At 45.3% G+C, this 23,543-nt stretch overlaps 1 protein-coding gene across 1 annotated transcript in view; it reads left to right on the plus strand.

Moving 5' to 3' along the window:
- The first annotated feature begins 4,713 nt into the window (after nt 1-4,713).
- The window catches only part of GALNTL6 (polypeptide N-acetylgalactosaminyltransferase like 6), a 2,999,321-nt gene continuing 2,980,491 nt past the window's right edge, over nt 4,714-23,543 (plus strand). Inside the window, exons 1-2 of the mRNA XM_069631416.1 lie at nt 4,714-5,390; nt 8,203-8,575. Coding sequence (XP_069487517.1) covers nt 8,441-8,575 — 135 coding nt within the window. The 5' untranslated portion in view covers nt 4,714-5,390; nt 8,203-8,440. The remainder of the gene's footprint in view (nt 5,391-8,202; nt 8,576-23,543) is intronic.

Genomic DNA, 23,543 nt, shown 5'->3' on the forward strand with positions numbered 1-23,543 from the left:
AATCTGCCTGGGTAGGGCATCTTGCTGTCTGCAACTAAATCAGTCTAGACAGCCCCGCCAGAGAGCAAGATGGGCGGTATTCGGCCAGTTCATCAGAACGGCAAAGCTTGCATATTTGTTTTAGAAAACAAGTCATTTCACCTTTCATAATTCAATTAAAACTTTCAGCAACACATTTACTCTTAAAAGTGCCTTTTCAAAAACTGTTCTTGACCATGCTCTATACAATATAATTCAAGTGTGTACTTTTATACATTTACAACACAGAGAAATGTAATACTTAAAATACATCAAAGATGCATTAATTACATATGTCATTCCAGTCATTGCAGCAATGTCAGTTGCATTTCCTTCCAACAATTTATCAGGGGGACAACTGTTCCTGGAGGACACGGCATTTCATCGTTGTTGTGGTTTTGGTCATGCATCCCACAAGCCACAATCCCATATGTTACAGGAATAAACAGCCTCACACAAGAGGCAGAGAAATAAATTAGTACAACTCTGAAACACTGCCTCTCCAGAACATCGGTTCGTGTGTTCCAGAGGTCTGTCTGTCCCATTCCAGATAGTGGAACACATTCCTCTATACATCTGGGAATGCTGACTTCCCTGACTCCTGCTCTGCCAGGGAAAGGGTGCATCTAAATCCCTTTCTTCCTTGAAGCAGCGACTGTGCTGCTGTTCCAGTTCAGGTTCCTTTTCCATAAAAGTAGGCAGCACTGCACCAATATGGACTGAAACATCAAAGGGTGATGTCCTCCCAAATACAACCCATGATTCTCTCTCTTCCAACATGATTTGGTAAACTGCTGAGCTGCATGGATGCCACTGCACTAGGCGCATCCGGCCTGCTTCAGAATCTCTCGAACTATCCCTGGAAACGTGTGGTCTGGGAGTTGGCATGCTCTTTGAACCACTCACTATCACTGATGAGGCAGCATGTAGACTATGCTTCTGGTACCTTCGTGGGCTCCCTCTTGAGACTCATGTATTATTTCCTAAACACACAATCGTTCCTGCCGGTCTGGCTTCAAAGTCCATCTAGGAGTCCGTTTAGGCATTGGAATTATCTGGTTTCTTATCCTGGAGGGCATCCTCACTCCTGAGACATTACCAGAGGAAGTTCTTCTCGCCTGAGACTTCTAGGAAACATGTCAATGCCGGCAGCCAAAGACGGGTGATTTGGTGGAAGTTCATTTATTGGACTCATTTTCCTCTGAGTAATCTGCCACCCAGCCCCTGCAGATAGGGTTATGTATTCACATAATGAATCGCATTTCCCTTTATTTCAAGAATGATAACACCACTAGGCTTCACTCTGCGTTATTTTTTTGCAAAATAACAAACTATGTGAATCAGACATCGACAGTTCCAGCCTAAAAGAGCATGGAAGCAGGCCAAGTGCTTCCTGGCATGACCACAGGGACTTGCAAAGACCTGCTGAGGGAATCTACCTCCCAGTTGCTTTCCAGCGTGTCTCCCGACGTTGACGATACATGGAGAATTCTGGATATACACGTGGCCATACCCTAGCCTCCATTACCTGCCAATTATCTATTCAAACTGGGTACATGTCTTTTGCACAGGAGAATTCACCACATAATCCCGGCAAGGATGCCTAGTGAAAAACAAAATGGCTGATCTGTCTTTATCCTGCCCACTCAACCTGGCTATTGAGCAGTCTCCTGGGAGCACCGTTATTACCAGTGCATCCCTTAGGTAGCTGGCCGATTCAAGGGTGTGACGGGCAGTAGTTAGGAGCCAGTGGGCCACAAGGTTCATCATCACCTTCGATTTACAGAGCAGCCCACTCCCTCTCCCTTCTATAGGTGGATGGATGGTCCGTGTGGATGTAAGGAGCAGCAGAGCCCTGGACATTTTGGCACAGTTATCTTCCTATCGTGGTTTGATAAAGGGAAACTTGTCTACTTTTATCATAACTTGGTTTGATAACTCATCATATCATTTTTCTATCTAACGTCCAATCTGGCACCTGCCCACATCTCTGCCATTGCTGCCTTTACTGGTCAAGTTGGAATGACCACGAATATCAGTAGAGCGGGTGGCATTGCTCTAATGCAAATCTGTACAAATGCATGACTCACCAAAGTTAGTATCAGCCCTAATCCTATGTTCGGGGTTCGTTTTTGTCGAAGATCTCGTGGGACTCTCAGATGCTCCCGAGTTGCACCTAAACTCACAAAGACTCTCCTGAAAACACTCGTATGGAGTCACAAGATGATTTGTATGTTGCACACCTAGTTACATACACTGAATACAAATTCATGCACAATCATTACAACAATGTCATTGTGTGTGGGGGGTGGGGGGTGAGCGGGCGCGGACGTGCGCACTCAAATAAATGAACAACCTGTTATGATCCTGCCTTTAACTCAACTAGCCTGCAGGCTCGGACTGGCCTATAGGACAACAGAGCAATAACCGAACTAAAACCACAAACTTGTAGTGTGTAACACTTTTTTGACCCAAGTGGGCCAGTTTCATAAACTACTTCACCATGTGGCTACTACTTTTGACCAGTGTTCTGAATGAATATTCTTTAAAATTGCATCACATTTTGTCTTGCGTCTTGGGAACTACTCACTCTGTCACAAAAAGAATGCATTGGCAATTGCAACGGTGGGCCACTTTTTCATTGGTGCCCGAGAGAACGTCAGGCCCTAGCCCGACCCCACTAGGCTAATGTAACTTAAGGTGCACCCCCCACCCCTCTCGGTATACGAGTGCAGACAGGTGCAACCTCCTGCCTCTTTCTAGAAGACTGACCATGATCTCAAAACATGGACGCTTTAAACAGTGAAGTTGAATGTGTGCATCGAAACCCAGCAGGATCTGCCTGCATCAGTGGGACGGTAGGTGATTCAGAACTGAGCCGAATACGCCTTACCTCTGATTTCAGCAGTGGCCGCCGAGCCTCATCGCACCATGCCTGTTAGGGGTTTCAGAGTGTCAGCAAGTAAAACTGCTCCCTGGCAATCTTCCCAGGATTAAGACACCGTGCAGCTCAAGGATGGCCTTTGTTTCTCTGTATCGGAGATATGGCGAGAGACAGTCGGACCTCTGCATGTAAAAGAGATACTTGCAACTTTTATCGCACACCCTTCCCATGGCAAACTTCTCTGCACACAAAGTGGGCAAAGCCTCATTGGAACACCGTCATATCACCAAACACACCATGGCTGAGGGTGCCACACTTCATGGATGGACCGTAGCCACTGGGTAAGGTCATGGACTTACGATAAACGAGAGGGGGGGCGGGTGCAGAATCAGGTGCGGAGCAGGGGGCACCTCTACACCCCAGAGATGGCTACACACAGAGCCTGGGCGATTTCCCTCCCCACGCGTTCAACAGACAAAGCCCTACAAAGAGGCCTGTCTAGGACACGCATGAGTGCCGGAGGCTGAGCTCGCGCTCCCAAGCGCCTGCACTCAGATTCCTCAGACCCGCCACAGTCTGCAGGTTGCTGCACACTGCCCACAGGCGTGTGCCATCAGGTACGCACATCCACGTGAGCCTTGGCTCTCACGCTGGAAATTGCTGCAAGCATATTGTGTGACAGTCGCGCGTGAGCTATAGGCTCGGATTCCAACTACGGGCTGAAGCTACACCCTGATTATGGCTAGAAGTCTGTGGGGGGGGGGGGGGTCGGGTGGGGGGAGAGCAATGATAATCAACTGATGACTTGGCGTGCACCCTAGAAATGGCAGAAGGCATGCGCATTGGATTGGTGGTAACTTCGAGCACAATGCCACACCGTCTTCTTGGAAGGGGCTGCTGAGAATGGACTACTAAGTATCACTAGCACACGTGCAGGAGAGAGTATTCTAGCACACTGGAGATGAGGAGGTTCTGCTATACAAGTGTACTAGGCATGATGGCATCTTCTCCCCAGGGGGAACACTGGAGCAAACCCTACTGGGAAGTGCTCTTCTTGCAGAGCGAATACACAGAGGCTTGTTGGTCTGGTGCCAAAAAAAGGATCGTCCCAAAGAATGGCACACGAGGCTGAGCCTGTGGACTTGCCAGCAGACACATGGACAATCTTTCCCCCGGGCGATCGCAGTACGGAGATAGCTGTCGGGTTAACACACACACATGCCCCCGTGGTGGCTGTGCGTGGTCCAGCTAACAGTGTTCATATGGCCGTGTGGGTCCGGTGACACATGCGCAACACCGATAGTGCCCACCCTGAACATGGCACGCACACCACAGTGCTATTGCATTCGGCTGCTATACATGCACACAAAAGGGGCCCTGTGGGCACCATTGAGGTGACTGCACACAGAGGCGTGTGTGATTCTGACTCAACATATGTCCGCGTACATCCGAGCGAGGCTAAGCATTCATGCGTGCGTGCATGCATGCATCCATGCATCCATCCATGCATTCATTCACTCCCATGTGTGCTGCTAGAGACTCTTGGAGGTAATACACATGCAGCAATGGCTCGAGCCGGGACACGGCAGCACACGGGTTACACACACATGCATGAGAGGCCGAGCATGTGCCCAGGGGGTGCCTTCCCACAGACAGTGCTCTGATCACACAGATGCCACTAGTTACTTACGGCCGTCCTTGGGCTGGAGGCTTCTGCTGCAGGCGGTGGTCTTTAGCCTCCTGGGCATTACCACGCGCAACCCTACTACCATAGGTGCCTAGGGTGCTACGCTAGAGACGAGTGATCAGCACTTGCCTGGCCAGGAGGGAACACGAAGGCTTACTGCGTGTGATCCAGCTGTGAAACGGCAGTGCCTGGCCCTGGGGAAGGGAGAACCAAACCAAACCGCCTCCCTCAGTCTAAGACGAGGCCAGTGAAATCCGGGGGGCGGGGGGGTCTACCGCCAGCAGACCTCGTCCGCGGTCCATTCGTCGAAGTCCGCGGAGCCCGCAGGCAGCGTGCGCCGGTGACAGCAGCCGCTTGTGTCCTCCTCCCAGTCCCCGCTGCTGCAGCCTGCGTTGCTTTCCCCTGGTTTATTTGTTGAGGTTCTTGGAGCTGGGAGGGATGCGCCCTCCTCCCCCTCCCCCTGGTTCAGATTTCTCATCCACGTGTTTACACCTCCTAACATATCCTCGGCTGGAAGGCAGCAGCAGCAGCGGTAGGCAGAGGGCTGCTGCCGCGCGCCCTTCTGCTCTCCCGGGTCTTCTCGTTGGCAGCGCTGCCGCAATTGGGGCCAGCTCCGGGGTCTGATCCCCTGCGCCTATCGCCAGACGCAGGGCACCCCTGGCGGATTAGGAGCAGGGATTGCGAGGAAGGGTTGCTCAGGTCGCCTGAGTTGCACGGGAAGCATGACTGATCGGCTGGTGCTGTGAAATCCGTCGGTGAAGGGATTTGGCTGCTCTGAGGTGTTGGCTTGGCTGCGTGTGGGTAAGTCAGTCTAACGCAATGATTCACCATGTCTGCTCCATCTCCCAAGCATTATCTGTGTAATAATGAAGAGGGCAGGTCCCACCCACCTCACTGTGAAATCGCAGGCGGGCGCAGCTACCTGGCATTTCAAAAACACGTCTCTCTGAAATTGCACATCGCATCAATGCTGCTCCCATCACAACAGGCAAACACATCAGGCATTGCCGCACAGTGTGCAGGTTATTCTTGGACCTGAGTCACCAACATGTTTGGTTTGGTTGAACAAGTATGTGCTAGGACACCTGGTATAGCGCGCCCACGTTACATGCACGGGGCTTGCCTGGTGTTGGGGGTTTGTCCTGCTGCATCGCAATCGCGTACAGTTACATGGTGAACGCTCCCCAGGTGCACACAGTCAGTGCCGCGTTTCTTTAGTCCACGTTTTAAATGCGAGTACACTGAACGTGCAGTTCCCCGGTGCTATGAATGTCCAACCCATGGACACTCGGTGGTCGAATGCAATGGTGGGCCCTGGTGAGTGTCTCTTGAGTAGAGGTCGCAGGTGCCCGGCCGAGTCTGAGAGTGTAGATTCAGAAGTTGGCAAGAGGTGCAAACAGGTCTCGCAGCCCCCCCCCGCCCCACCACACCAGTGGCGTTCTTCTCTGCAAGTACTTTAGGCACATTTGGAATGTTCGATGAAGTTCCATGGCATCCCTGTCAAGACAGCCCCTCTCACACCTTTGCCTCTTCTTATTTCATTAAAGTTCCATGTCAGCCTTGCCAAGACAGCCCCCCTCACACCTTTGCCTCTTCTTATTTCATTAAAGTTCCATGTCAGTCATGCCAAGACAGCCCACCTCACACCTTTGCCTCTTCTTATTTCATTAAAGTTCCATGTCAGTCATGCCAAGACAGCCCCCTCACACCTTTGCCTCTTCTTATTTCATTAAAGTTCCATGTCAGTCATGCCAAGACAGCCCCCCCTCACACCTTTGCCTCTTCTTATTTCATTAAAGTTCCATGTCAGTCATGCCAAGACAGCCCCCTCACACCGTTGTCTCTTCTTATTTCCTTAAAGTTCCATGTCAGTCATGCCAATACAGCCCCCTCACACCTTTGCCTCTTCTTATTTCATTAAAGTTCCATGTCAGCCTTGCCAAGACAGCCCCCCTCACACCTTTGCCTCTTCTTATTTCATTAAAGTTACATGTCAGTCATGCCAAGACAGCCCCCTCACACCTTTGCCTCTTCTTATTTCATTAAAGTTCCATGTCAGTCATGCCAAGACAGCCCCCCTCACACCTTTGCCTCTTCTTATTTCATTAAAGTTCCATGTCAGTCATGCCAAGACAGCCCCCTCACACCTTTGCCTCTTCTTATTTCATTAAAGTTCCATGTCAGTCATGCCAAGACAGCCCCCCTCACACCTTTGCCTCTTCTTATTTCATTAAAGTTCCATGTCAGTCATGCCAAGACAACCCCCCTCACACCTTTGCCTCTTCTTATTTCATTAAAGTTCCATGTCAGCCCTGCCAAGACAGCCCCCTCACACCTTTGCCTCTTCTTATTTCATTAAAGTTCCATGTCAGCCCTGCCACGACAGCCCCCTCACACCTTTGCCTCTTCTTATTTCATTAAAGTTCCATGTCAGCCTTGCCAAGACAGCCCCCCTCACACCTTTGCCTCTTCTTATTTCATTAAAGTTCCATGTCAGCCCTGCCAAGACAGCCCCCCTCACACCTTTGCCTCTTCTTATTTCATTAAAGTTCCATGTCAGTCATGCCAAGACAGCCCCCTCACACCTTTGCCTCTTCTTATTTCATTAAAGTTCCATGTCAGCCCTGCCAAGACAGCCCCCTCACACCTTTGCCTCTTCTTATTTCATTAAAGTTCCATGTCAGTCATGCCAAGACAGCCCCCCTCACACCTTTGCCTCTTCTTATTTCATTAAAGTTCCATGTCAGTCATGCCAAGACAGCCCCCTCACACCTTTGCCTCTTCTTATTTCATTAAAGTTCCATGTCAGCCCTGCCAAGACAGCCCCCTCACACCTTTGCCTCTTCTTATTTCATTAAAGTTCCATGTCAGTCATGCCAAGACAGCCCCCCTCACACCTTTGCCTCTTCTTATTTCATTAAAGTTCCATGTCAGTCATGCCAAGACAGCCCCCCTCACACCTTTGCCTCTTCTTATTTCATTAAAGTTCCATGTCAGTCATGCCAAGACAGCCCCCTCACACCTTTGCCTCTTCTTATTTCATTAAAGTTCCATGTCAGCCCTGCCAAGACAGCCCCCCTCACACCTTTGCCTCTTCTTATTTCATTAAAGTTCCAGGTCAGCCCTGCCAAGACAGCCCCCTCACACCTTTGCCTCTTCTTATTTCATTAAAGTTCCATGTCAGCCCTGCCAAGACAGCCCCCTCACACCTTTGCCTCTTCTTATTTCATTAAAGTTCCATGTCAGCCCTGCCAAGACAGCCCCCTCACACCTTTGCCTCTTCTTATTTCATTAAAGTTCCATGTCAGCCATGCCAAGACAGCCCCCCTCACACCTTTGCCTCTTCTTATTTCATTAAAGTTCCATGTCAGCCTTGCCAAGACAGCCCCCCTCACACCTTCGCCTCTTCTTATTTCATTAAAGTTCCATGTCAGTCATGCCAAGACAGCCCCCCTCACACCTTTGCCTCTTCTTATTTCATTAAAGTTCCATGTCAGCCTTGCCAAGACAGCCCCCCTCACACCTTTGCCTCTTCTTATTTCATTAAAGTTCCATGTCAGCCTTGCCAAGACAGCCCCCCTCACTCCTTCGCCTCTTCTTATTTCATTGACAGGGGTCGAGAAGTCTGGTGGACTTGTTCGCGAACGGATTGGGTGCGTTTGGCGGATTTCTGGGAGAAGAAGGGGGCCCCGGCCCGCGTGCCCGCCCTGAAGATTGCACGTCCCGGCGGGTTTTACCGCCGCACGGAAAGAGTCCCACCGCTCCAGGGGGAGCCGCGGGTGCTGCAGGAAGCGGCTCCTGTTTGGATACACGTTGAAGGGTCTTCGCGGAAGCTGCTGCCCGCCACTGCCATGAAGAAGAAGCAGAAGCGCTTCCTGCAGATGACCTTCCTGTTCATGGTGGCTTTGATTCTGTTGCCCAACATTGGACTCTGGTCCCTGTACAAGGATAAACAGCTGGTGAAGTCTTCGGACTCTGGGGAGCAGGTAAGGCGTGCACACCTTGGCACCTGATGTCTGCCTCAGGTATGGGGACACTAGCCTTCGAGTTCCATCCAGGGAGACTGCATGTGTCCAGAGATGCACTAGAGAAAGGCACATCGCCGCGCGGGTGGCCTTCCTTGCCTTGATGGGCCTGTCTCCACACACGTGCATCTTCATGTTAAGGGGCAGGAGTGGGTGTATAATGTAGACTGCACGATAAAGTCATCTTTCATAGAGACATACGTGAAGGCAATGTAGATGGACACACTGTGAGTAGTTTTAAGAATGATGTGCGGGGAATAGATCGATTCTATCGCCCCCTTCGATTAGTAGCCTCATTGGCGCACACGGGCTCTTGTCTGTGTTTGGATTACACTTTAGAAAGCCAACGTCACGAAAAATCGCATAGTAAACCACCCAAGCAGTGACCGGCGCTTTAAAAGGCGTTGCAAACTTTTCTGATGTCGCGAATTCGGGGATTTGCTTTCACGTTCTCCGAGCATGTGCGATGTCAGGTGCTGTGTTTTCATTTTTACTTGGTGTTGCTGTTCGGCGTGTTACAGTGCAGACCCGTGTGGGCGGGGAATGGGCGTGTCTAGTTTCGCACCATGTTCACCTCGCTGCAGCCGGACTGCATGTACAGTGGTTGAAGAATCGCAATACACATTCGTTCTGCCCTCTGAATGCAGCACTGTCTCGCGTTTCCACCAGAAGTGCTTTGAAATCTGCACTCAGTTGGCGAGAGTCGGCAAACTGCACGCGTGCATGTCCTTGGTGCGGCGTGGAGGCTTTCCTCTGACTTAATGAGAGGATTCTAAGGATCAGGGGCAAACGGAGCCTATATTGCAGGGGTGGCTAACCATTCAAATGTTGGGCGATGTGCTAACTTCTGAGAGGGGGGAGGGGCAAAGCTATTTGTGTGGTGGCCGTCTAACTCAGTTACTTGTTCTGAGACCATTCTAGTGCAGCATCGATGTTACAAGCAGTCAACTCTCCCCTTTAAGTCAAAGCACCCACTTAAGGACGGCTGTGGGAATGAGCCGTCTCCTGTTCCCTCTCATCCAATCACCTCCTGGCATGCAATTACTAACCTCACATCACGATTTCAATTGCCTAAAAATGTATGCATATGAATGCAGGCGCTAAACATGAAATGCTCTAGTTAGTTATTTCTGAGCCTTTGTGAACAGCGAAGCCCAGGCGCAGCCGCCTTTTGACATCTGTGTCTGTCCGGCCAGGTCAAGTAAACATAGCCCAACATTTTGGGGGAGTGGGTGCAGAAGCCCATCAGCTCAATGGTGTTGTGCCCCTGCTAAGAAGTTATGGAAGCGGAGAATACAGAACAATGCAAACTGCTACAATTAAAACAACACATCATGCCTGTGACAGCTTGCTAAGCGAATTGCACTTTGAATGTACTATTTTCAAATGTATATCTAAAGAAACACGTATCAGTTCATGACTGACCCATGCTTTTGTGTGTGTCTATAACACGTGTATGTAGTAGTAGTAGTCTGTCATTTATATGGCGCCTTTATCCCATTAGTATGACCTCAACCTGCTTGGGGGTGAAAGTAAGGTATGAACAATTCTCTGCAAGAAACGAGTGTGCGTGCTCATTAGGCCTGTGCACGCTTTCACCTGGGTATATAATGGGCCATATGCATTAGTGGCACTTGGTGAATTTTGTAATGGATGGCCGTGACCTGGCATACCGAGGGAGCCTGACACAGCCCAGTGCTGTTTGGGGGTTTCTGAGTGGGAGTTAGCCACCTTAGCACACTTTTATAAGCATTGTTTGAAATTGTGCATTTTACAGCACACTCTCTGTGAACAAAATAGTAGTCAGTTTACAATCGTTTTGTCATGATACCACAATCCCTTAGCTTCCCATCCATGAAGGTTAGCCTTTCTTTCACATTGTCCCATTAGTACCTCATGACCCTTCCCTCTATACTGAGTGTGCAGGTGTGCTAACAGGTGCCAATACCACAAAGGAACTGTGCTGGGGTCTATTTTAATGCCTCAGAAGACTTACTCCACAGGTAGTTACTGTCCGGTAAGTTGTCGGACCCACCTTCAAGCCTGCACATGTTACTGTTAATACTAAAATCGGAGTGGTCATTACCCCCAGGAAGCAGTGTTATACAATCTGCTCGTTATCTAGCCCTATAAAGGCATACACTAGGCCTCATTACGACCCTGGCGGTAGAGTGATAACGTAACCAGTAGTGCTGCCGGTGCCATTATCACTCTACCGCCACATTATGAGTTCTGCTCACGGGGCCGCTCTGTATGCTGGTCAGACCAGACGTGCAGAGCGGCACCCTCTAGCAGAACAGGATGGTTATTAACAGGACCGTTGTTACCATCCTCCCCATTCCCATTGAGCCCTATAGGGGCTCAAATGGGAATGGGGACGTTCCTGGTTCCGCAAATGGGAATTATCGGGCCCGCAAAGGTCAGAATGGCCCGATAATTCCCATTTTTTCGGGACCCGGACCCGAGTTTGTAGATAGCCATGCTGGTAAAAACGGCATGGCTACCTCCGAACTCGTAATGAGGCCCATTGTATCCACCCTGTTCGTTCTTTTAACGTTTCATTCACACGAAGGAGCAACATAGGTTAAACTAGCTTTAAGATTTCTCTCCATTTTGGTCAAATAAACTTGAGGAAATGCCCTCACTGTGCCTGGGCCTTTAACTTGGACTTTAGGATCTATAACACCAATTAGTGCCCTGGAGTGGGGTCTATAAAGCCTGATCATAAAATGTGAATGTTGGTGCATCATGGTAAACAATGCTTTAGGAGAGGACCTTAACCACAGTTACCTGGGCTATTATTTCCTGCCCAACATTACACACAAATGCTTGTCTCCCTGAGTGCTTGTCTCCCTGAGCCAACATTCCACCAGTACGATGCTCATTTCAGGATTCCAAACAAGTTTTACAACGTTGAACTTCGTTTCTAACTAGGAGATGGGGGTTGAGGGGTTAACCAGCACCCCCCCAATCCTAAGCATACACTCCCTGCCCATAAGTCAGGTGGGTCCCAGTACTTTGTAACTCACCCACCCCAGATTTTATGTCACATTATAACATTTGTATGTTGGCCACCTACTGTAAACAATAGCTCATACGAGAACCTTAACCACCATTGAAAGACCTGCACACCCTCCCTCAACTTTCTGCATGATTGCTCGGTGTTTCTCTGTGCCAGCATTCTACCAGGACAACACTCACTTCAACGTTAAAATACATTACAGCACTGATTGCGGGTGGGGTGGGGGGGTTGGCTTTCTCTTGGGCCCATATCTTGGGTTTGGACAGGTAGCATCTATAACAGCACCGCACCAGGCTGTAATGCAACATTACACCATACATTCATCCGCAGTGGTGGCTGCTAACTTTATATAGGGCTTGGAAGCAATTGTTTGACCCTGAATTGACCATTAAGTGAGTGCAGTGACTGAGCCAAACACTGGAGTTTCCTAGGGGTTCTCAAACAGAGAACATTTGGGAAATTGGGATCTACTCTGTGCAGTTCCCTTCACAATGTCACAGAAACATTGCGTAAAAAGCATCCGAATGTCGGTGCTAAGAATGATACACTATTGTGACATGTGCAATGGTGCATTTCAAGCAACCTTTACTGTGTTTAACGGGTACTAACATTGTATGCACTAAAACACGTTATTATACTCTGTGTGAACACATTATAATCTTCCACACACACAACCACACACAGAAACACACACCCACCCAACCACCCAGAGAATAGTTGATGTGGTGTCAGTAGGGAGGAGAGACATTCTTGAGTACAAGAAGTCCTGGATATGTGTGTGCTCTGTTCTGTCAGGACAAGGAGGGGAGTAGTACCCAGGAGGGTGGAAGGAGTGGATGGGAGTAGATATTGATATGCAAAGTATACTTGCTCCAAACCTGCCTTGGCGTGGGGCAAAGGGCAGACCAGCCATGCTATCAAACAGTTACAGGGCCATACTGCTTAGTTAAAATGAACTGAAAACCTCTAAGCTTGCCCGTCTCACCGGTAGACATATTAAAATACAGTTTGCACACTCTGTGAACTGTAATCGCTCCCTCAGTAATCCTTTAGTAACAGAGGCATGATATTGTGCCAATGGCACACTTTTTAGGGCATAACAAATGAGCCTAGGCTAGAAAGCCGACGGTGATGGCTGTACTCCCTTTTTCTAGCCTGACAAGATAGAAAACTGTTGTACTGTAAAGTTGCTTTTGTACAGCGCCTTGGCATAAGGCGCTATATAAATGACAAATAAATACACAAATACAAAACATTAATCAAATGTTTACATAGTAGATAATCAATGTTCAACAAAGGAATCACTACATCAAACATAATTCCTATGTGGTTAGAAAACCAAAATGTGCTTTTTTGATCAACCAGTATTTGGGGCCACCTTCAACGTGCCAATGCATTTCGGACTTCAAAGTCCTTCATCAGGGCAGGCATTTGCTTTCGCTATTATTTTATTAGAAAGTTACAGTCCTTGTCAGCTTTGTATTCTTATTCAGGCGATATCTGTTGTGCTTGTCTAGTAGTGGTTATTACCAGGATCTGCTACCTAGGTGCTTATATTGTCACTGCTACAATATTTACTTCAGTATTTGTGTTGAAAAAAGCACTTATATGGTTGTGCTCCTGGTATGCACGGTTTACTCACACATTTGTTTGTTTTTCAAGATATTTATTGTTTCGTACGTTTTTTCAAAGTCTTCTACATTAGTCTTCTGTTATTTTCATACCTTTATTAACAATTCTCTTATTTGCATTATTTTTTCAAGCAGTTTTCATTCCATGTATTTGGATTTTTCTCTTAGTTTAATTGCATTAATGTTCATGCAATTTTCTATTAAGGTTTTCGCTCTTGTGTTAAAGTTCTCTCTCAACACGTGTTTCCCCACAGTACTTAACCGTGGTTCTTCAGGAGAGATACTCTTTGTAGAAAAAAAAGAGAAAGAGAAAATGTAAAGGTATAGGTAGTAGTTAATAGATGGAAGATAGGAAGAGGATCTGAATGAATTCAGTTTTGTCTGTTATCAATACTCATTGTTAACAAAAAACAGTGAACATAGTCATTTTGCCAGCATATTGGGTTCACTCCCCCTTTTCTGTGGTACTTCCTTCCTACTGTCGCATATAAGTGTTTCTTTCAATTTCTTGCTTCATATATTGTCTCCATACAATATCTGATTTGGAGTATTTCTTGCTTTTTATAATTGGTCTATGAAAATAAAGGACCAAAACATAGCCAAAGGTCATCTATTTCATGGGGAACAGTTTAACCTAATGGTAACTTATTAGCAAGGCAACATCTATCTCTAAATCACAAAATCAACTGCAGTTAACAATGTGCTAAATGCCGAAAGCAACCATGCTAAACATATTATGAAAAAAATCCAGTATGGGGAAATATTAAGAATAAAACGGAATTGCAGCACATAGGAGAAATTTCAAGTACATGTAGAGAATCTTAAAGAAAGATTTATACAAAGAGGCTACAAAGCAGAACATGTGGACAGAGCAATAAGAAAAGCCGGAAAAATACCAAGAACAAGTTTATTAGTAAACAAACAGAAAATGGAAAACAAACAAACAAAAGTGAATTTCATCACTACCTACAATAGTGAAGCATATGTTTTGAACAAACTTCTGAAAAAACACTGGAATATCTTACAAACAGATGATACTATCAAGCAAACTATAGATGAAAAACTGAAGATGGTTTATTGAAAAACACTGACTTTAAAACAAAAGATAAGCCCTAGACACCTCAAAGAAGCAAAAACTGACACCTTAAGCCAATTCCTAAAAGTGCCGGCACCTACAGGAACATACAGATGTGAAAACCGCGCAATCTGTACCCAAATAATGAATGGTACAAAAGAAATAGGTCTACCTATTGGAAGAAAAGAAAACATAAAACAATATATTAACTGTAACACAAAATATGTAATTTATGCCAAAATATGCATTTGTGGCAAAAAATATATAGGAAGCACCATAAGACTGCTAAAAACCCCATGGGCGGTATAGGGCCACCGCCGAGGGTCTTATAGACATAAGTACCCCGGCCCGTTAGACCAGGGTACTAATGTCATTTTTTTCTGTTTTGAAATGCTGCCGTGTTTCGAAACAGAAAAAAAAAGAAAGTTGCAAATAAATTGCCGCCGGGAAAGGGAAAACGTAGTCCGTTTTCCCTTTCCATGGCGGCCATCGGGAGCGGATGCGCTGGGAACAGAGTGTTTCCTGTGCGTTCGCTCCAAGAAAAGAAGAAAAAAGAAGGTAAGCGGGGTTGGGAGGGTGGGGAGGGGATAGTTTGTGGGGGAGGAGGTTGGAGGAAGAAAAAGTAGTGTACACAGGTGTGGTTGCAGTGGTCAATATACAGAATGTTACGGAATTGACTACAAGAGATATACAAAGGTGCAGTCCCAATGTAAGGTCAGCCTGGGCGTTAGTGCTGTTGTGTCTCAAATGACTTGAGCTGAGAGCCAGAGATTGGTTTTACTCTTAAAGGGCTCAAAGAATGGTTCAGCTCTAATCAGACCCTCCAGCTTATTGCGATTTTGCGATCCCGCAAAATGCCGCGAAAACGGCCGTTTTGCGCAAAATGCCGCAAAAATGGCCGTTTTGTGCAAAAACAGCATCTTTTAAAAAAAAAAAAATTTTTTTTTTTTTTTTTTTTTTTTTAAGTAATCTGCAAAAATTACTGTTTTGAAAAAAAGAATCCTCAGGGTGCCAGGTGCTCAACTTTTTTTTTTGTTTTTATTTACACAAGAAATGAAATCACTTGCGCCCCAAAAATTGCAGCCCAATCCACAAGGGACACATGAATGGGCACATTTTATATGCGCGCCCATTCAGATGGCCTTTTTCACCTCCTTGATCACATAAAGTGGCGTTTCTGTCAATTTAAAAGCACATCCCTCATTTCCAAGCAAGATGCACTTTTAAATGTGCAGAAATTGTAGGCAACCCTACGCGCACGGGATGTGGGGCTGCCACTGCATGACAGGGTCTTTCCTGACCCTGTCATGCATTTCTTTTAAGGTATGAACCGCTGCTGAGTCGCTTGCATTTCTGTTCCTCAAACAGGATAAAAATGCATTTTTTGGGTCACATTTTACAGCGGCAGGCACCTAGAGTGCCTGTCCCTGTGAAAGGCGCTGGGAGCTTGCAGAACACTGTCGGGAGAGCGATTCTATTCAAAGTACTCCCCATTTTGATGACAAAAATCTATCGAATGTTACAATTTGACCAATTACGTGCAGTACTATTCGATCGATTTTTATAAATACTGAACATGTGTTGCGGGGGTGTCACCCGCTCCCCTTGTTTAGTATTTTTGGTCTAGGGTGGTTGCAGAAGTGTTTTCCCCTTTTTCCTCAAAATTGGAGGCGGGGACAGAAAAAAAAGGAAAATAACGAAAAAAGGACCCTGCAGAGTCGGATCCGACCCGCGTTAGAGGGACGGATCCGACCCGCGTTAGAGGGACGGATCTGGCACCGCAAGGTTGCAGGGGAAGCTGCAGCGACCAAGCGGTTAAGTAGGGGAGGGGGTCGGGTGGTGGTGAAAGGTACATTTTGGGTTGTTTGGCTGAAGTGCAAATCAATTTGCAGCAAAATTGACTACGGTCAATTCCGCCGCAAATAATTACACTTCGGTCAAACAACCCAGAACACCTTTCAAGGCAGCTGCCAGCGCACAATTTGCGCTACAGCTCAAGCCTGTGGAAATGCGCCGGTCACCTTTGAGAATAAGGTGACCTGCTCATTTCCAAAAATGGGTTGTCTAAAAATAGCATATCCTCCGTTCTTTTTTTAAATGCCCCCTCATTTGAGGAACTGGGACAAAATCTACATTTAAAAAAAAATAATAAAAATGGTTACACCATGAGAGAGAGGGAGAGTGATGGGTGAGATGTGAAGTGATGGGCAAGAAAGCAGAGGAAGAGCAGTGGGTCAGAGGAGGAAGTGCTGCACAAGAGAGCAGAGGAAGCAGTGATGCGGTGGGCCAGAAATCTGAGAGCGAGCAGAGGTACAGAAAGTAGAGGAAGCGGTTGGCCAGAAAGAGGCAGTGAGCTGCAGATTGGGAAAAAGGATGAGGGAAGAATGTGATAGAATGGGAGAAAAGATGCAAGATGCAGAAGCAGCACAAAAGAATGAAGGACTGTATATTGAGGGAGGAATTGTAGAGTGTAAGGTGTGAGTTGGGAGTATGATTTGGAGTGTGGCAGGGGCTGGGCAGTGCAGATTGTGACTTGACAGTGTGACATAGCACGTGAGTATTTGTATGACAGAGTGAGAGGTTAAGGAATGTAAGTTATGATGGAGAGTTGGTGAGATGTTTGTGGGTGTTTGGGGGATTGGAGAACATAGAAGGGGAATATTTTCAGCATTACAATTGATAATGATCAATTTAGTTAATACTATTAAATAGGCATGAACATTAAACCAGAAATGTAGCCAAATCAAACACTGTTCTGCCAAGCCAGAGACATCTGGGACTCTTCCTATTAAATTAATACAAAAGACACATAATAATGATACCCTGGCTCTCTTCTAGCCTTGCACTCTACCTATTTCCTGCAATGTGGCAATCTTACACCCTCCAGTTAATACAAAATGTCCCGCAAAAATGCCGCAATAAATAAAGGTTTGTGCCGCAAAATTTGCCATTTCATGCCGCAAAATTTGCCATTTCATGCCGCAAAATCCTGGAAGGTCTGTCTAATAGTGCTGGGCAGGGTATTCCATAATTTCGTGGCTAGGACCTATTCAAATTCAAATACTTGTTGAATACAGTTCATGGGAATCTGCAATTGTGCAAATAACGCCTTGAATAAAGTACAAAGTGCATAACACTGTCAACAGCCTAATTGAATCAATACACCAGCTAAATGATGTTCCAAACATAAGTATAAATTAAACGTGTTATAATGTTCTACAATGCAAATTCAGAAAATTACATAATTAAGCAAGGAATGCTATAAATACAGTGCAAACGACTGTCAACAAAGTCTTGCTAGATCAATACACAAGCTAAATGATATTCTGAAAATGCATACAAATTACACTTGTTATAGGCATTCTTAAAAAAAATGCAAAATGCTTTAAATTATAAGCACATCATTGTAAGTGCATAACCACAGCACAGTACTGATCACTATGCCTTTACATATGTAAAATGTACTTATTATGTAACATATCACCTGCAAACCAAAATCATACATGGAAACATTGACAAATTGAAAAAACAGACTTCTGGAAAGAAAGCCAGGTATCCGTCTCAGGACGTTCACAATCAAATTCCAATAAAAGTATAGAGCTCCTCATCAATGATTTGGCCTCGTGGGATCTTCGTTTCAAAATCAATAGTCAACTTAGTTTTAAGTTGGCATAACTTCAAAGTTCTGTCGCCTCTCCTTCGATGCTTCTGAACTCGGTTTACTCCAAAGAAAGAAAAACTGTTTAGAATGCCCCTATGGTGTTCATGGAAATGTTTAGCAATTGGGTAAGAAAAGTCAGCATGCTTTATGGTCCGTTTATGTTGGAAGAGCCTGATTTTTTACTTACAAGTGGTGCTTCCCACATTCCATTTAATACATGGGCATCTAAGAACATACACCGCAAACTCAGTGTTGCATGTGATGTTTGAAAAGATGGTATAAGTGGCATGAATCACAGGATGCAAACAATTAGAATCTGGCATTTTGACAAACCTTACATATCTGACATTTACAAAATCCCAAATTATTTATAGGTAGACAATTTTGATCTCAGGAGACAAATAACTTCAAACAGGTTTATCTTGCAAGGAAGTAGGACTACTATGAGTAATACTGGGTTGTCCTGGTAGAAACCTCAGAAAGATCTTGATCGATCTTAAGGACATGCCAAAAGAACCAACAGAAGCAGCCACATACATGGGGGGGCGCCCTAACATGAAAGTTGCAAAGTATGTATAATACACCACTCCAATGGCTGCAGGCATGGCTAACCACACACATGAGGATAAAGCGAGGACTACAACAGAAATGTGGTTGTGTTGTTCACATAAACTCTCCGCCTACTTACACCAGACTACACATTAACACCTCTGATTGCAGACCGCAGCGCCCACCTACGACAAATTAGGACACGCTGAACACATAGTGAGTCTCTACACTGACGCCACCCTAACTCCTCTTAGCACCCATCCACATGCCTGACCGCATCAGGCCATCCCTACCAAGCATTTTTCGGCAAAATGCACACATGCATAATATTCGTTCTACATGAAATTCAACACTCTGGATTTTGGCCGTCTGAGGGCATTCCCACTAATAGTGCATTGAGACTATGATAATGGTAAAATTGGTGCTATACAAATGACAAGCACAATACAATACAAAACAATACAACATGCCAATGTTTGGAAATAAATCACAAATATATCTTGAGTCCAGACAATAAATTAAAATCAATATGCTGACACGTATGTCATCGCCATTGACCTTGCTTTGGTTGTTTAAAAGAGCATGTCGATTTAAACCTCTGGCTTTACAATCCCTTTTGTTGAATATCCTCATGAAAGAAAATCAGAGCAAGTAGTAGCACATTCATCGTCAGAATTGCTGAGATCAAAACAATTATGTCCAAGGGGATAGGGGATGCTGTTGATACATGTTGCTGGCTGATTACTTAAAGCAACAAGCAGAGCATTAGAACCTGTAGGCTTGCGATGTACTGATGTTTTTATACCATCCATAGGAATACACACTTGAACATCAAGAAGCACTATTTCTGTCTTACTTTGTGTCTCTGTGAAATGTAAATTTAAGTTATTACAATTTAACATTTCACAAAATCAAGCCATATACTCTCACCCCCCTTCTAAATGATAATCAGATCATCTAGAAAGCTGAGCCAACATGCCTCCTTATCTGTACAATCTCAGCTGGGCGTGTCAGCTGTGTCTGTGTCTTGTGAGTGAACTGAGAGCCTGCTGTAGTTATTTGGTGGGTTTTTATTTCCCTCGTTGAACTACTAGAACTGGTTAGCTTGTAAAATTGTTTTCCTCTACATACCATGCATGTAGGGTATTTTAGGTACTGCTTATAAATCGTTTTTAGTGATTTTAAGCTTTTATTTGGGGACGTCATTCCCCAGTGGCCTTTGCAGCACCCATTTGGCATATTTCTTTAACTTCAGGCGCGTCAGCTGGTCTTTCGCTGGGCGTGTCAGCTGTGTATGTGGCTTGTGAGTGAACTGTGAGCGTGCTGTAGTTACTTGGTGGGTTTTTATCTTGCATATTTGAACTACTAGAACTGTTAAGCTTATCAAATTGGTTGCCTCTTTCTCCAACGCACGTATGGTATTTTAGAATCATTTGTAATATGTTAAAGTGTCACGATTGAATTTGAATCTTCTGATAAAATTGCATTCATTTTTTAGTAATCTTTTAGATTGTATTTCATAGACCTCTGAATTTATAATAGTATCTCTGCCGCCCGCTCTGGATCGCTGCATTTGTTTTAATATATTTAATTGTGATTTTAACTCGAGTCAGTAACTATGTACAGCTTTGTTCATGTGTGAGTGAATTACACGTTCCATAAACATTGTAGTCCTTGCACCATATTGTCTCTGACATGGTAGCACGTCAGCACCTGCACGTCAGAGGAAAGCCGGTCTGTGCTGGTCAGTGTCATCCGTGTCCTTGCTTGCAATGCTGCTTCTTTCAAGGAAAGGGTCACACCACACCAATAGTACCCTACATTTGTAGCATCCACTGGAAGTGATACAATCTGCCAGATCTAATATAACTGCAAGGAGAATTGATCCAAGTTTAATGGTTTTGTCTGCTGCACGACAGCGGGCAGACATCAGAGTACGCTATATGAGCATTGAAGCACAAAACTCAGCAATCTCTGACATTACCATGGACTCCCACAGACAGGTGGATCCATGGACAGAGCGACTGGACCGTTGAATGTACAGATCAATCACAGTGTATCAAATAAGGTTTTGAGGCAGGAGTGTTTCTTGGTGACTTGGAGAACAGTGTCTGCAGAATAGTACAGAATCTTTTTACACTGCCATTGGTAAAGAGGAGGAGCCTCACTACAAAACCCCCTGTCCCTCAGAGAGTTACACAGAGTAAGGCAGGAATGTTTCTTGTTGATTTAGAGAACCGTGTCTACAGAATAGAGCATAGTCTTTTTACACTGCCATTGGTGAAGAGGAGGCGCACCACTACAAAACCCCCTGTCCCTCTCGGAAGGAAGCAGAGTGAGGCAGGAGTGTTTCTTGGTGATTTGCAGAATGGTGTCTGCAGAATAGAGCAGAGTATATTTACACTGCCATTTGTGAAGAGGAGAACCCCCACCACAAAACCCCCTGCCCTTGCGGAGAGACATGGAGTGAGGCAGGAGCGTTTCTTGATGACTTGGAGAATGGTGTCTGCAGAATAGAGAAGAGTCTTTTTACACTGCCATTGGTGAGGAGGAGGAGCCCAACTACAAAGACCCATGTCCCTCGTAGAGTGACGCAAATTGAGGGAGGAGTGCTTCTTGATGTTCCTTGGGGTTCCAGCGGGGAAGCAACCCTTAAACTAGACTCAACAACCTTGCTGCCATATCTCTGATGCTTAACTATCCCATTAATTCTATCTGGTGACAGTGCATCAAAGAAACACACAACATGCACTGGGAGTGCCGGATGGTTTGGTGAGACTGCTGAATCTGCTAAGCTCTTTACCATCCTCTTAAATAACGTTAATAAACCAATTTGGAATAGCGACGGAAACAAGTCCCTCTCTATAATATGCCAGGTAAAGTACGTGCTAAAATGAATTACTTGAACTTGCTGAAAAATGCCCCCTATAAAAAGGACCAAACGTGCTCCGCAAAAGGAGCACGATCAAAAGGAGGCAACTCTAGTTTGCAGGTGATGACCCCCGCGAAAAAACAGGGAAGGAAGAGGAGCTGGCACCATTACAGTACTTCACAACTGAGCATGTTGTCCAGCCTATAAATATTTATCGTTTTGAATACCTGCAAAGTAGAAATAATAACATGATTAAATTATCTGAGCCCGCACTATCAGCTATTGACAATAACAACCCACTATTTGCGTTATGCTACACATTTCGAGGTACACTTGCCACAGGAAATCGACCTGAAAATGAAATAAACGAGTAGATCTTGACTAACATGCAAAACGTTGCTGTAAATGATATTCTAAAGAGTCCAATAGTTCTACAAGAGCTAGATGACAAAACGCAACGATTGTCAACGACACTTAACCCAAAAGAAGTTTATTCTGGCTCAATAATTGTTGCGCCAACTGTGGAGACAGCCTACAGGGATATTCAGGCACAATTATCTGTGCTACAATTTCCCATGAAAGTACTTCTTCGCCTAAATGGAAAAATCTTGGATGAAGTGAAATGTGACAATGTTAAAACTAGAACAATTCCAGAAGAAGACTGTGTTAAAGCATTGGATGAACGTATTGCAGCAGTCAAATTACAAGCTGATGGCTCAGTGCAGCAACAACTCCCCGGAGCTGCTGCCATGGAAGATGTCGGGCATGCAGTAAGCCTGGAACAAATCGCAGTTGAAGATGTTGCCAGCGAAACTTCCACAATCGATTTCCCCAGGAGGCAAAGTAGGCAACAGTAACGGAAAAAAGGCCAGATGCAAGCACAGCCTCGGATGAAAACAGGACTGTCAACTAGGAGGAAACTAGACATAGCTGAACCACAAAAAAGGATTAAAAAAAGGTTAATAAACGAAAGAAAAGAAATGGAACATCAAAAGGCACTTTAATAAGTTGGCTGATGAGCGATGGAAGCCTAAATTAGAGCTCAGAAATTGAGCCACTGACATTAGTGTTATCCCAGTTCAGGACTGAGAAATCAACGGCATGCAGGAGACCTCACTGGAACAGCCTATACCAATTTCCAGCAAAAGGCAGTCACAAGCAAATTTACCTGCCACAACTAACGCCTGAAATCTCTCCTCAGAGGGAAACATGGTCAGCAAGGACCCTGTGTTCACTATAGAGCAAATTAAACAAGGCACATCCTTGGCAAAACCACATATTAACAGATCTGAGTTCCTACATTTGACTCGTAAAATTGTCCCACTTAGAATCTTGGATACAAAGGATTTATATTATTTTGATTATTTTGAACCGATTGAAAACGCGCTGCATCGATGTAGTAGAGTTCACTGCTAATTGAAACTGCTAACCTGGTCAGATGGTATGCATCTCTATATTATAACCTTGGATATGAGCCGGAGGCAATTGTGGAGACAGTACCTATTATAAAGGCTCCACATAATTATCTGCAGAGAAATTATGGGAAACCTTGAAAGCCTCCAGTAACAAACCAGGCTCAAAGTGTAATTCAATTCACTGCAGGAAAGCATTATGGGAGACCTAAATTGTGTAAGGCAGAACAGTGACCAAAGGGATGCAATAAATAATATATGAGGATTTACACATCTGTTAGATAAGGGAGGCTAATCTAATCTCACTTCCCCGAACGGGTACCTCTGGTTAAAAACATTGTCAGATTGGAAATGCTTTATGTTAAATGGGAAGTGATGGGGAATAGACCCCCTAGAAACACCTGGAAAATGGGTCTAAAGCGGCTAGGTTGGATTATATCTTCTGTAATGGAGAATTGGTACCTCTGGTCAGGAAACTAGAAGAGACGAAAAACAAATGTATTGATTATGCCCTGATAGCACTCACTTTTTCACGCTTATCCTCTCCGGATGAACCTGGTGTTGTTGGCGAGTTGGATATAAACATGGCTGGTAATAGAGTCTCCTAGACTGAAAAAAGTCTAGAGAAGACAAGACAGTTGGCCAAAATGCCTGCCATAATTGAACATTAAACTTTGGAAGAAATTGAGGCATGGATAAAGGCGTGC

The sequence above is a fragment of the Ambystoma mexicanum genome, chromosome 6q (genome assembly GCF_040938575.1).
Source record: "Ambystoma mexicanum isolate Mex_15411 chromosome 6q, UKY_AmexF1_1, whole genome shotgun sequence".
Classification (NCBI taxonomy): Eukaryota; Metazoa; Chordata; class Amphibia; order Caudata; family Ambystomatidae; genus Ambystoma; species Ambystoma mexicanum.